A 15,253-nucleotide genomic window follows, 5' to 3' on the forward strand; every position below is an offset into this window, starting at 1 on the left:
TACCATAGTTGATTTGCAACATATAAAACAGTTTCCTCATTCCCTAGACATAGAGATAGAGGAGAACAATCAAGGCATTAATTGTGCTTGGCTTCTTCTAGATGATAGTCAGCATTTTCCGTACTTTATATTCATATAAGCCAAACTAAAATACTGCAACCATGAAAGGCAATGATTTGAGGAGAATTTTAACCTCACAGCCACAAGCCCACTTGCATGTGTGTGCCTGCACGCGGTTGCAACTTCTTCCTTTTCCAAGATGGCTCGTCCATGGTGGTACAACTCACCACCAACCAAAACCCACTAACAGCACAGCTGCCACAGCCATAATAATTACCACAAGGCCTTCAGATTTAGAATCATAACATTAAAAAACAAATGCCAAACTGTATCATCATGTGAATGATTTATATAAATATATTATAGAATCAAAAGCTTTCTCATGTCATATTTTCTACAGTCATTCACAAGTTTAGTTTCAGTTAAAATAAAACTATAAGTTGCCCAAGCAGAGCAAATAGAGATTAAACACACATTGTACCCCCAGCTCTCTCTCTCTCTCTCTCTCTCTCTCTCTCTCTCTCTCTCTCTCTCTCTCTCTCATATATATATATATATATATATGAATGAAACAAAGATATTCTGGACCGCTCTGCCAAATCCTGGCCCAGCATCTTGACTCCCTTACTTGGAACAGGACCAGACCTAGCATATATATTGAACAGGCCCAATGTAGGTAGCTTGGTCCAGCACAACTTGTAAACAGGCCTGCGGAATTAGACGTGGCCATAATATGACTGACCCACATTCAAGGATTAAACCCAGCAAAATGCAAGATCCTCAGAGCTCGGTAAGGGACCATTCCCCTTCCTATATGCTTTGCTACAAAGCATACTGGAATTGGTATTTCCTTAACCAATCTTCCCCTTTCTCGTAATAATCCTGTCGCGTGAAGGCCTGTTCAGAGAATCGGCCTGAGGCAGCATAATATGCAGCCCCACGCCAAGCATCCAAAATGGGGTCCGAAGCCTTCACGACTCTTATGGATGATCCGAATGGTCGGATTTTGGTGATTTCAGCAAGTAGCCTTGCTTCCATGCCTGGGAAGGTGCAGCTCCCCCCTGTTATAAGTATTGAGTTGCACATCGACTCTGCCAAGTCCTTTGATGACAGTCTTCGGATTGAGATCCCAACTATCTCATCAAGACCAGCTTGGTCTACTCCAACAATGTGCGGCTGAAAGAGAATCTCTGGACATCGAAACCTTTCAACACCAAGGTTTATCTGGAAATCTTTAGCTGTGAGAGAACGAAACTGCGGGACCTCCACTACAGGATGGGAGGTTCCTGTGATTACTTTCGGCACAAACGTGGGATCCATAGCCTGTCACATTATAAATATCAGTTAAATGTACAAAAACCATAAAGAAATACAGGATGATTAAAAGAATCAGATAAACATATCAACTTTTATAATGTTCAGGCCACAGTGGAGCTAACTTAGGACAATGATAGCACATAAGAAAGAACCGGCCCCATCTTGGTTGGAGGCCAATGCTTGGGATTGCTCAATCTGGATCCAACATAAGTAAACATGGTGGTGCTGCAAAGCTGCAGTTTAGGGATGTAAAAGGTTTGGATGTAACCAATACCAGATCCGACTAATCAGATGTTGCATAAACGGATTATAATTTGGACTCGGATGGTGAAAAGCTCATACCAAATCCGCTTTTTTACATGAAATTGGAATCGAATATCAATCAAATCTGCATACCTGTTAGATTCGTTAGCAAAAAAACAAAACCATATTCACATCCAACTATAGTCGGATATGGTTTCAGCTTACCGAATCTGACTAAACAAAGCCGGATTTGGTCAGATATCGCTATAATATCCAATGATCGACATCCCTAATGCAGTGTCAAAACTCGTGCAAAGTATTTGTCACTACTTCACAATATAGCTATCGCTGTCCAACAAAAAACTGCTTTATATTTTCTGAAAATTTTAAGAGAATAACACACAAACATACATTCGAAAAAAGTACAAAATATTCAAAAGGCAGGCCTTAAATAATCTTATTCTGGACACTGAACATTGAAATAATAAAATAATTTGTGTAGCAATTTGTGCATACATTATCACACGTATTACAAATCCAAGAAACTTCAACTAAGCTAACAACATAAACTACTATATGATACTTCTAAACAGTAAAAAAAAGAAATGCTAAGGGTAGAAAGTGTTTTATAAATCCATTCCTATATAATGATATCTAATGCCAATCTAAAATGTAAAATCCTTGATTCCTTTCATCTAAAAGACAAACTTATGAAGCAACAACAAAATATATCCATATTATCTCAACATTTTACAAAAAAAGAAACTAACAGCCAAATAGTTACTTATATCACTATGATTACACAAAAAATTTAATATCCAAGTGGTGTCTTCAATTGCTTCTGCTTTCCACTTCCTAGGAATCAAGATTTTTACTTACAATAAGTGCATCCAGTGACTGAGATGTTAACTTCAAATACAAGTAGGTAACTGTTGGTAATTTCACATCAACAACCACACAGACAACTCAAATATGAAGGATACATGCCCCTGAGATAGCGGACTTGTCTATCAAGACTTGCCAATCTTGTGGTTCCAAGGATACTAAAAACAATCATGCTACTGCCATAAGATGGGACAAATTATATGTGATCTTTATATAAGATAGAAAATCTGTATTGATCTGGGGCATCTAAAAAAAAACTAACCTGAAGTTGAGATGTGATACGAGCTAACTCAGTTTCATCTTCATCTTGCCCATCATCATCATCATCATCATCATTATCTTTACTCACTAATTTGTAGAGCTGCCAATCTTCATCCTTGGCTCCAAAAGTGTCCTCACCCTTTCCTCGATCAAATGCTGCAGTTGTTAAGAGGCGCATCCTTTCCCTTTGAGCTGCACTCAACCGCTCCCCACGTCCTACACCTCCTAAAGTATTGACAGAACCATTGCTGTTTGCACCATTTGTCTTTAATCTTTTCCTCTGCTCAACTTTTGAAGAAAGCTCTTTATGTCTAGCCCGTAGCTGCTCTAGATAAAGTTCTGGATTCTCTCTATATATTAAAACAAAAGGGAGAACTAAGAGCTGAGATCTACTGATTTCTAGAGTTCACAATGATGAATGAACATAAACCCTGGTCAAGAGAAAGTTGAACATAAAATGAACTATTTCAAAATAACAAATATTTACATTAAGAGAACAACAATACTTCCAGCACAATCACAAAAGGCAAAAAAATTGTTGCTTTTTAATGGAAAAGAGGGAACACTTCTCGAGAACAAGAGATACATCTGAAAGAAGTAAATTTGGTCCACATGATTTTAGAAAAAACATACTTGCCAAATATGCCTCTTCTTGTATGGCTTTCAAAAGTTTAGTAGTATAAATTGTATGAAATACTAAACTCGGAATACTGTTGACATAATGTAAAAGACCATAAACTAGAGGCACAAAATGAATTGATTTTGTTCTGATATGCTCCTTGAGAAGCTTGTTAAAACACGTTCCGACGCATATCACAAGCCAGTATGTATAATTAGGTAGAAACTAACACCCAAAAAACACTTGTAGACAAATTTTTGAATTGTCCCATCACCAGCCAAATCAGCAACACTAACATAAGAAAAAGAAAATAACCAAGAGCCTGCCAAAAAGACCAGATGTGTGTTGAGATGCATGTTCACAAAAGTTGTTTAAGCTAGTTATCACTTAACGCTCCTAAGAAAATATTAAGGACTTTATTCACTAGTTACAAGTTGATCAATGCTAGAAAAATTATCAATGGTTTTACTCATTGGGGTTAAGAACATATCTAAGCAAAAAGTACATGGCAGTTATACAGTTCTCAACATTCAGGTAATAGATACTTCAGCTGGAAGCAAATCAGTTGTCCTTTCATTGATACTAGCATGTTGGACTTAAATAATTAACAATTGAACGGGAGTCCAACAGTCAGACAAAGAAAATCACAGATCTTCTGGCAAGCAAGAAGTCACTTCGATCAACCAAAAAAGATCAAAATCACTATCAACTTTAGGAATAACTGCTCACTTTTCAGAAGGAAACATGAATAAAAGTAGGCTAAAAAACCAAGCATTCTAAAGGTACAAACTTTAAACCCCTGGTTCAAGTCCCCATGTAGGCACCCCTTCCGCTAGGCGAAGCGTGAGCTTTTCATCCTGGTTTCAGGCCAAAGAGGTTAGGTCGGATCCATTCCTATCCACAGAAGTTGACCTTGGGAATTTGTACATAACAAAGGGAAGGGTTCCTCATGCTCCCGACCGAGGCTCTTACTGGGGATCGAGGGAAGTACACTGCACTTTTACACCGACGGGATGGCGACTGTAATGAAAATCACGGAAGCACCAATAATCAAAAGATATCTTTGAAAGAGTCAAACCAAGAGCCAAGAACACAAGCACGTAAAGTGCACAAATAACCCACTAAGTGGTGAAGTGCCTAAAAGGCAAAAGGATATTATTGAAGAGAGAGACAAAGTGGGCTGAAAAAGGCTATATTTACAAGTGAGAGAGCTCCTCTATTTATAGAGGAGCCAACATATTAGAGAGGGACCACAAAGGGGCTCCCTTCTAGTCGTTGGGAGCCCCAACGGTCATAAATGTGACCATCTATGTCACAGGGATTCGGATAGCAGGGTGCCGCACCCTCGTCGACGCGACTTGACGCGGGTTCGGGTGTGGGTGCGGCACAGGGTGCGGTCAACCCGATCCTGGGTGCGTTGACCGCACCCAGGGTCATTTCGGTCCATTTTTTGGATTTTTTTTTTTAAATTGCCCAAAGAAATGGGCTGCGGAATTTAAAAAAAAAATTGTTGACAGCTGCTTGATGCTGCTCTTGTTTTATAAAGGGGCACTTGTGTCCGCAACATCTCACAAGCTTTGTTGGCATCCCAGATTCCCATGCTATTCCTGCCTCCAAACAATTAATTCGCAGCGTTGGAAAATACACTGTTAACTTGGAAATGATGATCCATCTTCCTCAAAAATTAAAACCAAAATTCAAGAGCCTTTTGAAGTCTTTATCCTTCAAGGCTTCAACGATCCAGATCCTTCTTCGTCAAGGATTTTCTCTCTCCATAATAAATGATAATGATGGTGGTAGCCTTGGTGGCTATTAGTATTCACTTTTCTCCTGAGGAGATGTCGTAGCCTTGTGTAGACCTCTTTTTTCCACATGTCAAATCCAATAAATTTCTTTTAGCTGTCATCTGTGTGCAACTGTATATAAAATGAAATTTGAAGAACCCTAGGCAGTGGCGTGGCAGTGGAGCCGTAGGCCTCGTAAAGACTCTCTCCAACAAACCACATCAAACCTTTGCTAATATTTTTTTTTGTGAAGACCAGGGAATTTCAGACATGATTGAATCATGACAATCAGCAGAACGCAGCAGGTTGGGTCGATAACTGGACCCCGACCCGCGCCGAGGGAACCTACGGTGTATATATATATATATATATATATATATATATATATATATATATATATATATATATATATATATATATATATATATATATATATATATATATATATATATATATATATATATATATATATATATATATATATTTATTTATTTATTTATTTATTTATTTATTTTGCCCCTGCCGCACCCCCGCACCCGGGTTTTTTGGATGTGCCGAATCCCCGCACCCGCACCCATGTGACATAGGTGACCGTTGAGGCCCCAACGACTAGATGGGTGGGGCCCCTTAGTGGAAGTACAATGAAACAAAAAAAAGAAAAAAAAACTAAAATCAAAAAGTACAAAGTAATTTACCAAAATACCCCTATCGAGTATTTCGATGAAAAAAGATATATATAAGTATATGAATATATATTTATATATACATATTTTAACATGCCTCCTCAAACTTTACAAGGAGAAGATCGAAAGTTTGTCAAGAAGAAACATAAAACGCGGAGTCGGAAGCGTTTTGGTGAAGAAGTCAGCCAACTGATATTCTGAAGTAACATATGGTAGTGTGATGGTTCCTCTGATAAATTTGTCTTGAACATAGTGGCAATCCATTTCAATATGCTTGGTACGTTCGTGGAATGTATGATTGATTGCGATGTAGATCGCACTCTTGTTATCACAACACATCTTGGTGGAAGAAGAAATGAGGATGCCCATGTCACAAAGGAGATTTCTAAGCCACACAATTTCCATAGTTGTCATCGCCATGAATATATATTTATATATACATATTTTAACATGCCTCCTCAAACTTTACAAGGAGAAGATCGAAAGTTTGTCAAGAAGAAACATAAAACGCGGAGTCGGAAGCGTTTTGGTGAAGAAGTCAGCCAACTGATATTCTGAAGTAACATATGGTAGTGTGATGGTTCCTCTGATAAATTTGTCTTGAACATAGTGGCAATCCATTTCAATATGCTTGGTACGTTCGTGGAATGTATGATTGATTGCGATGTAGATCGCACTCTTGTTATCACAACACATCTTGGTGGAAGAAGAAATGAGGATGCCCATGTCACAAAGGAGATTTCTAAGCCACACAATTTCCATAGTTGTCATCGCCATGACCCGATATTCAGCTTCAATGGATGATTGTGAAACTTTTTGCTAGTTCTTACATATCCATGAAATGAGGGAATCACCTAAAAAAATGCAAAAACCAGTAGTTGAGATTCAATCATTGGGTTCTCCCCCCCATCATCATCAGTATAAGCAGTTAATTCAAGAGATGAAGAAAAGGATAAGAAAAACCCTTTGGAGATGGAGTTCTTGATATATCACACAATTCGCATTACGACCGCCATGTGAACTGTAGTAGGAGCATGCTAAAATTGACTTGTAGCATGAACCGCATGAGCAATATCAGGATGGGTGATGGATAAGTAAGAGATCCAATCAATTGCCGATAAGGGGTAGGATCCTCAAGAAGAACATCATCCTCAAGTCTCAACTTTGCATTTATAACTTCAGGAGTTTCCACTTTCTTTTCATCCGAAACTCCTGATTTGGTACAGATGCCTGCTACTAATTTCATTTGAGATAGAATGTATCTGCGAGGAGAATACGCCACTTCAATACCTAAAAAATATCTCAAAAACCCCAAGTTAGACGTATCAAAAGTTTTCTTTAACATATTCTTAACATCATTTACTCCCTTTTTGTCACATCCAGTGATGATCATATCATCAACATACAGAAGTAGAATAACAATGGAGTCACCTGTTTTCTTAACAAGAAGAGCAATGTCAGTATAACAAGAGATAAAACCCAAATTGATTAAAACATTACTAAACTTGTCATACCAAGTTTTGGGAGCTTGCTTAAGACCATATAATGCCTTTTTTAATTTCAAAATTTTATCATTTAAATTCATGCCAGGAGGTGGTTCCATATAAACTTATTCACGCAGTTCTCCATTTAAAAAGGCATTCTTGACATCAAGTTGAAAAATAGGCCATTTTTTAATAGAGGTTATTGCAATAAGGGCTCAAACACTAATCATTCGAGCAACAGGTGCAAAAGTCTCATCGTAATCCACCTCATATTCTTGGGCATATCCTTTGGCTATTAATCGAGCCTTAAATCTTTCTAAAGAACCATCACTTTTAGTTTTTACTTTGAAAACCCATCTACATCCAATGGGTTTCTTGCCATTAGGGGGATCAATGATTTCCCAAGTTTGTGATTTATTAAGTGCATTAAGTTCAAGTTTCATTGTTTCATTCCAATGGGCATATTGTTTGGCATCATTATAATGGGATGGTCATGAAAGGAATAAAGAGCTAACAAACAAGCTCAAAAATTTGGAGAAAAAGAATCATAAGATACAAGTCTATTAGGTTTTTTAGAAATACGATTTGATCTCCTTTGAGAGGATTCTTCTAACGATTCGTTTTGAGAGAATTTTTCAAGGGCACAAGGAAGATTATTTTCATTTCTTTTAGTATAAACTTGTGTATGACTTGTTATATTTTCATTTAGATTTTCATGTAGATCATGTTGCTCATCATTTTGAGGTTCAATATGATCCTCAATGGCAGCTTCAGGAGTTTCAATAGTTTCAACATGATTGTCCATGCAATTTTCTTGAGGTAACAAGTCAAACAAAAAAGAATAATCAACATTTTCATTTAGGTTATGCGAAAAACCATTTTCTTCTTCTAGAAAAGTGACGTCATTTGAAATATAAAGTTTGTTATTTAATAGGTCAAAACAGTGGCAACCTTTTTTGTTTTTCGCCATAGCCTAAGAAAATACATTCAATTGCCGTTGAAGAAAGTATATTGTTTTTTTGGGTTAGAACAAAACACTTACATCCAAAAACTCTTAGTCTTTTATAGTCGGGAGACATATTGTAAAGTTTTTCAAACAGAGAAAGATTTTTCAAAGAGGACGAGGGTGTTCTATTAATTAAATATGTTGAAGTTTAAACAGCTTTGGCCCAAAAGGATTTTGGAATATTTTTGAAAACTAATAGAGTTCTTGTTGTCTCTATTATGTGTTTATGCCATTGTTGTGAAAAGTGTTGAGGCGTAGCGATGCGCTCCACCAAAATCTGAGGCGAGGCATAATCCTCGAGGCGTAAAGCGTAAGCCTTAAATTTTTTTTTCTGAAAACTTAAAAAAAAATTATAAAAAATATCTAAAATTATAAATAGATAAATAATACTTTATTGATGAAGCAACAACCAACAAGAAATAAAAAATCTCAAATAAATATTGACAAAATATGAGATTAACATGTAAAAGTAACATTAATGCAACAAGTTGATCTACGTAAGCATCTAAGAAATAAAATATGAGCATTCAACAATAAAAAATTAACAACGAAATACATATTAGCATTAACAACATCATGTCATAATTAGAAAATGCATGTTAGCATTAACAACCAAATGTTAATATAGTTGTCCAAAACTCTTCAAAATGAGAGTAAAGCACAGATATACGCTAACATATAAGAATATTCAATAAAAAAACTTAATATCAAACAATTAAAAAATTGGGTAACTTTATTATTCAAATGTAGTGTGTTAACTTTTTGCCACGAGCATTCACTAAAAGTAGCTTGTCAACATAAGGGCTAGAATTCATCTATTAATATGAAATAATAGATAAAGGTTGATTCAAGCTACAAAGAGCTTCTTGTTCACTTTTTTTCTAATGAAATCTCGTTGAATCTATAAATTGTCACATAGGTACAACTATGGGTATGGATGCAGGTGTGGGCACATAGGGTACAACATCAGAATTTACAAAAGTATGGGGCATAGGGGTACGACACAACTACATGTGTGTATGTGCGCATGTGTGTATTTTTTTTGTTTAAGAAAAAATAGGTATACATGCATGTGTGTTTGTGTGTATCAAGCACCATACAATAATGAATAAAAACAACCCTTTATGCACCTTAAAATGGATCAAAATAGGTAATGGATTGGGTTTGATTGGTCAAATTCAAAACTGGTCTGACCCATGCCCATTGAAGTACCAGTACCAGGTATACCTATGTTGACATAGGTCGGCATTTTCATGAAGTAGCCATATTACATAGCTCATGACAAGCCGAGCAAAAAAATTACCTTTCTTCTTCTTCTTCTTTTTAGGCTGAAAGAGGAGAGAGGTGGGAGAGACCTAGACGAGCAAGTGCGTGAGAGACGAGCGACTAAGTGAGAGACGAGCAATTGAGTGAGTGAGAGATGAGTAGAGATGTGGGAAACGAGCGAGAAGTTGGAGGGAGGGAGTGAGAGACCAAGACAAGCGAGCGGTGGGAGAGAGTGAGTGAGAGACGAGGCTGACAGAATGAGGGGCCCCGACCCTAATTAGGGTCGGGAGCCCTAATATTTAACCCTATATTTTGGCCAAATGAGGGCTTTGACCCCCATTTGACTAAAAATTTGAGGCATGCACTCACCTTGAGGCACGCCTCGCCTCGAAGCGTACGCCTCAGAGCGTACGAGGCGTACGCCTCAGAGCGTACGAGGCGTACGCCTCAGAGCGTACGAGGCGTACGCCTCAGAGCGTACGAGGCGTACGCCTCAGAGCGTACGAGGCGTACGCCTCAGAGCGTACGAGGCGTACGCCTCAGAGCATTTGCGCTTTTATGATGCGCCCCAAGGCACAAAGGCCCTCGCCTTGAGGCGAGGCGTGTTTTTTGCGCCTTGAGGCATGTTTTTAATAACATTGGTCTATGTTTTTTTTTCCGCAAGACCATTTTGTTGCGGAGTGTTAGGACAAAAACATTGATGAAAAAATTCATTTTCTCTCAAATATTTTTGAAAATCATTGGACATGTATTCTCCTCCCGAGTCAGATCTAAGAATGGACTGGTTTCCTAAAAATTCATTTTTAACCATTGCATGAAATTCTTTAAAAAAGGAGAAAAACTCAGATTTACGGTTTAGGAAGTAAATCCATGTAAATCGAGTAAAATCGTCAATAAAAACAACGTAATATGAGAAACCGCCTTTAGATACAACAGGAGAGGGACCTCATACATCGGAATGAACAAGTTCGAACGGCCGTGTGGGAACATAATTTCTTTGAGAAAATGGAATAGCTTTAGATTTTCCAAAAATGCAATCTTTACAAGTAATGTGTTTGTCTTTACAAGTATTGTCCAAAAAAGGAAAAAAAGACATCTTCAAAAAGTTTGGATGACCAAGTCTCTTATGCCAAACCTCAATACTTTTGACATTTACAAAATTACAAAATGACTTGGATGAAAGAGTCAAAAAAAAATCATAAAATAAAGATCGCCCCTCCTATGGCCTTGCCCAATCAGCTTCCCTAACTGGAGATCCTGCACGGTGCAATCTTTAGGTGAGAAAGAGACTTGGCAACCATGATCGATAATTTGGGAGACCAAAAAAAGGTTTAAGTTAACTTTTGGAACAACTCTTACTTTAGGAACAAAAAAATTTTGAGAAGATTTCAAGTCAAGTGTTTCAATACTTTCAATTTTTAAAGAAGTCTCATCGGCCGTTGAAACATACGAAGATATAGGGTCGGAAAAAACATTTGCAAGAGAATTTTTGTGAGATGTCATGTGAAAAAAAACATCGGAGTCTAGTATCCACATACCTGAAGGTGATGATGAATAGGCTATGGCGGCTCCAGAAGTTGATGTTGAAGAAGTCTTGAAAAGATGTTGGAGGACTTCGAAAATTTGGCAAAGAGTTTCTTTGATATCTCCTCCATTGATATTTTCTTATTCCTTCTTTGGAGTGTTTTCTCCAACTGCGGCCACCTTTCCTTTAAGCTTTGGACAAACCGGCTTAATATGTCCCGATTCATTACAATAGTGACAAATCACTCTCTTTCTATACCCGTTATTTTTTGAAAAATGGGTGGCCTATAAGCTTTTACATTGGTTCCCGGCCTAGTGACGGCCAAAAAATCATTATTTTTAAGACTTATGCTAAGACGAGTTTTTTCTTGGCATACTTCGGCAAGAGCATCTTCAATAGGTAAGGCTTTTCTTCTATGAAGAAGAGATGCCCTAACTTGTTCAAATTCAGGCCTAAGCCTATAAAAAAATTGAAAGAAATGCTCTTTTTCAATTTGTTCTCTTCTAAGCTCAATATCTTTCGGAGCTATCCACTTGGGCTCAAGAAGATCAAGTTTATCCCAAAGAGGGGTTAAAGCACTAAAATAATCACAGACACTCATGTCCGCTTGTCTAGTAGATCTAATATTTTCTTGACAAAAAAATTTGTTTAGCTAGATATACATACCCTTAAGGAAGAACCATCCTTTTATTGGCTCTCCTAAATTTAGCAATGTTGGCACAATTTTTAAAATCAACATTGTTCATAAACCGTGCCAAAATTTTGGCATGGTTAATTTCCTAATCTTCTACCTTAGATTGATGCTCATTAATAGCTTTGATGCGGTCATCACCATCTAGAGCTTTCTCAACACCTCCTTCAATTTTGATGAGCTTTAAGGTGGGTTCAAGAGTGGTGCCCATCACAAAGCCCCACAACTTCTTACCTCTAAGATGATTTTCCATTGTCGAAGCCCACATAAGATAGTTTGCGCCATTGACTTTGAAGGAGAGCTCAACTCTTGATTCATGCTCCATTGATGACGGGAAGGATAGAAAATGAAGAACCCCAAAGATCTTTCAAGAATATTGAAAAACCAATGGCTCTGATACCATGTAATGAAAATCACGGAAGCACCAATAATCAAAACATCTCTTTGAAAGAGTTAAACCAAGAGCCAAGAACACAAGCACGTAAAGTGCATAAATAACCCACTAAGGGGTGAAGTGCCTAAAAGGCAAAAGGATATTATTGAAGAGAGAGACAAAGTGGGCTGAAAAAGGCTATATTTACAAGTGAGAGAGCTCCTCTATTTATAGAGGAGCCAATATATTAGAGAGGGACCACAAAGGGGCACCCTTCTAGTCGTTAGGAGCCCCAACGGTCATAAATGTGACTGTTGGGGCCCCAACGACTAGATGGGTGGGGCCCCTTAGTGGTCCAAGTACAATGAAACAAAAAAGAAAAAAGAGAAAAAAATAAAAAGATAAAAAGAAAGAAAAAGAAAAACCTAAAATCAAAAAGTACAAAGTAATTTACCAAAATACCCCTATCGAGTATTTGGATGAAAAAAGATATATATATAGAGAGAGAGAGAGATATACACATATTTTAACAACGATTGTAGGTATCGTAAGGTAAGAACATCACAACCAGGTATCCAATAACAGGGGTTGTTTTTTCACCCTCCATGGAGGGGGAAAAAAAAGAAAACTATTCTTATAAAGTACTTTAGCACGATGAAATGAGGTTTGATTTGGGTTTAATCAAGAACCAATTTTCTCTTCTAGTCAATTTTTCCTACCCAAATCCTTTCGGTTTCTCCAGTGGTTTGGACTCCCTTCCAAAAAAGCATATGTTCAGGAACAAAGAAATTCTAAGTTTTTGCACCTTAGATTCAACTAGGGAACCCAACTAAATTACTCACTATGTATCAAGGCTGCACAACCAGCCGAGCTAGCTCGGGCTCGCCATGTTTAAGCTCACCTCGAACTCGTCCAAGAAAATAAATGAGTCAAGCTTGACCATGGGCTCAAGCTCTATACACATAAACGAGCCAAGCTTGAACAAGCAATCAATCTCCGATAAGCTCAATAGGCCCGATTAAGCTTGGCTCATAGAGTTATAAACTGTCACCTGGGTGTGGGTGTGGGTGTGGGTGTGGGTGCGGGTGCGGGTACGACATGGCAATTCCAAATAATGTGGGTACGGGGACATGACTATATATATATTAAATATCACATAAATACAAAATAAATTCAAAATAAACTTAATATAATCTAAATATATATGTTATATCTAAAATATATACTATATACTAAAAATATAAAGTTATAAACTGAAAATATAATTATAAATTATAAATTGAATACAAACTTGTATGTACGAAGGGTAAAATGGCGTGTCCAGGTGTCGACGTGTGTCGACACGGGTACAGAGGACAAAATGGAGAGTTCGTGTGACATAGGTTATAAATATAAAGGTCCCATATTGTTAAGATTAATGTAATATAAGTATATATATCTGCATATGTATATGTATATATATTGTTTAATATATATTATGTATATATTGTAATAATCTATGTCACATGGGTGCGGGTGCGGCACTTTCAAAAAACTTGGGTGCGGGGGTGCGAGGGTGCAGCAAAAATATAAAAAATTATATATATATAGTCCAAAAGTTGGACATAAATGACCCTGAGTGCGTTGACTGCACTCAGGGTCAGGTTGACCGCATCGGGTGCGGGTGCGGCACCTAGTTGGCAAGTCCTTGTGACATAGGTAATAATATATATATATAATATATAATAATATAGATTATATATTGTAAATATATATAGTATATATGGGAGTCAAGTCAAAGCTAGTTTGACTTGCTCCCAACGGCTAGGCTCCCAACGGTTAGAGTTCTAGATGTTGGGAGCTCTCTCTGATTCTTTAATGAGAGAGGACTTCACCTCTCCATTTCACTTCTTCTCTCCTCTACTTTTCTCTATAAATATGGGTGGGTGGGTGCCTTTGTAAGGTGAGAGAGTGATGGATAGTTCTAGATGTTTTTTAGTGTTCTTGAGTGCATTTTGTAATGAGGTTTTTATGCATTTATTTTTTATGTATTTTATTGTTCATTATGAATAAAATCATTTATTCACAAAACTTGTATTAGTTTGTATCCTGTCAGTATTTAAATGTATTTTGATTTGGCATTTGTATTACAATTTGGAATGTCTTGGGTTCTGCACCATTTCGTGACATGGTATCAGAGCAAGGTATCTTGGTCTTGATATCTTGTTCGTGTTTGTGCTTCAAAAGAAATATTTGAATTGATTAACAGCTTGGACTCTAGACTCTTGTATTTTGGTATGTATTTTCTTTGGATTCTCTACTTTAAATATTTATAGTATTTATTAAAAAAAAAAGTTGAAGGGAGCTGGGGTTAATGCTAAGTTAGAATTATGGAGACAGACATTGGAAGCTAGAGGTTTTAAGTTGAGTAAGAGTAAGACTGAATATATGGAATGTCGGTTTAGTAAGCAATGAAGTAGTGATGGGAGTGTAGTGAAGCTTGGTGAGCAAGATATACCGGTGAATGATTATTTCAAATATTTGGGATCCATCATTCAAAAGTATGGAGAAATTGATGGAGATGTAAATCATAGGATAAAGGTTGGGTGGATGAAATGGAAAAGTGCTACTGGAGTGATGTGCGATCGTAGAATGCCATTGCGGTTGAAGGGAAAGTTTTATAGGACGACTATTAGACCCGCTTTACTATATGGTACGGAATGTTGGGCTGCCAAGAGACATCATATTCAAAAAATGAGTGTAGCTGAGATGCGGATGCTTAGATGGATGTGTGGAAATACAATAAAAGATAAGATTCGGAACGAAGAGATACGTAAGAAGGTAGGTGTTGCACCCATTGAAAATAAGATGCGAGAGAATCGTTTACGGTGGTTTGGACATATTCGGCGAAGGCCTAATGATGCTCCAGTTAGAAGGTTGGAGAAATGGGAAAATATATTAGTTAAAAGAGGTCGGGGTAGGCCTAGGAAGACTTGGATGGAGATGATAGGAAAGGATATGAATGCTTTGAACCTCACCGAGGACATGGCGTTGGATAGAAATGACTGGAGGAAAAG

At 37.3% G+C, this 15,253-nt stretch overlaps 1 protein-coding gene across 1 annotated transcript in view; it reads right to left on the reverse strand.

Annotated features, from left to right (window-relative positions):
- Positions 1 to 379: 379 nt before the first annotated feature.
- Positions 380 to 15,253, reverse strand: part of LOC149828247 (actin-related protein 5-like) — a 58,055-nt gene continuing 43,181 nt past the window's right edge. The window contains exons 11-12 of the mRNA XM_090016794.1: positions 2,768 to 3,116; positions 380 to 1,383 (exon numbers count right to left, since the gene is read on the reverse strand). Of these exons, the coding sequence (XP_089872920.1) occupies positions 883 to 1,383; positions 2,768 to 3,116 (850 nt within the window). The 3' untranslated portion in view covers positions 380 to 882. The remainder of the gene's footprint in view (positions 1,384 to 2,767; positions 3,117 to 15,253) is intronic.

Source organism: Nuphar pumila, chromosome 9 (assembly GCF_984573655.1).
Source record: "Nuphar pumila chromosome 9, dmNupPumi1.hap1.1, whole genome shotgun sequence".
Taxonomy (NCBI): Eukaryota; Viridiplantae; Streptophyta; class Magnoliopsida; order Nymphaeales; family Nymphaeaceae; genus Nuphar; species Nuphar pumila.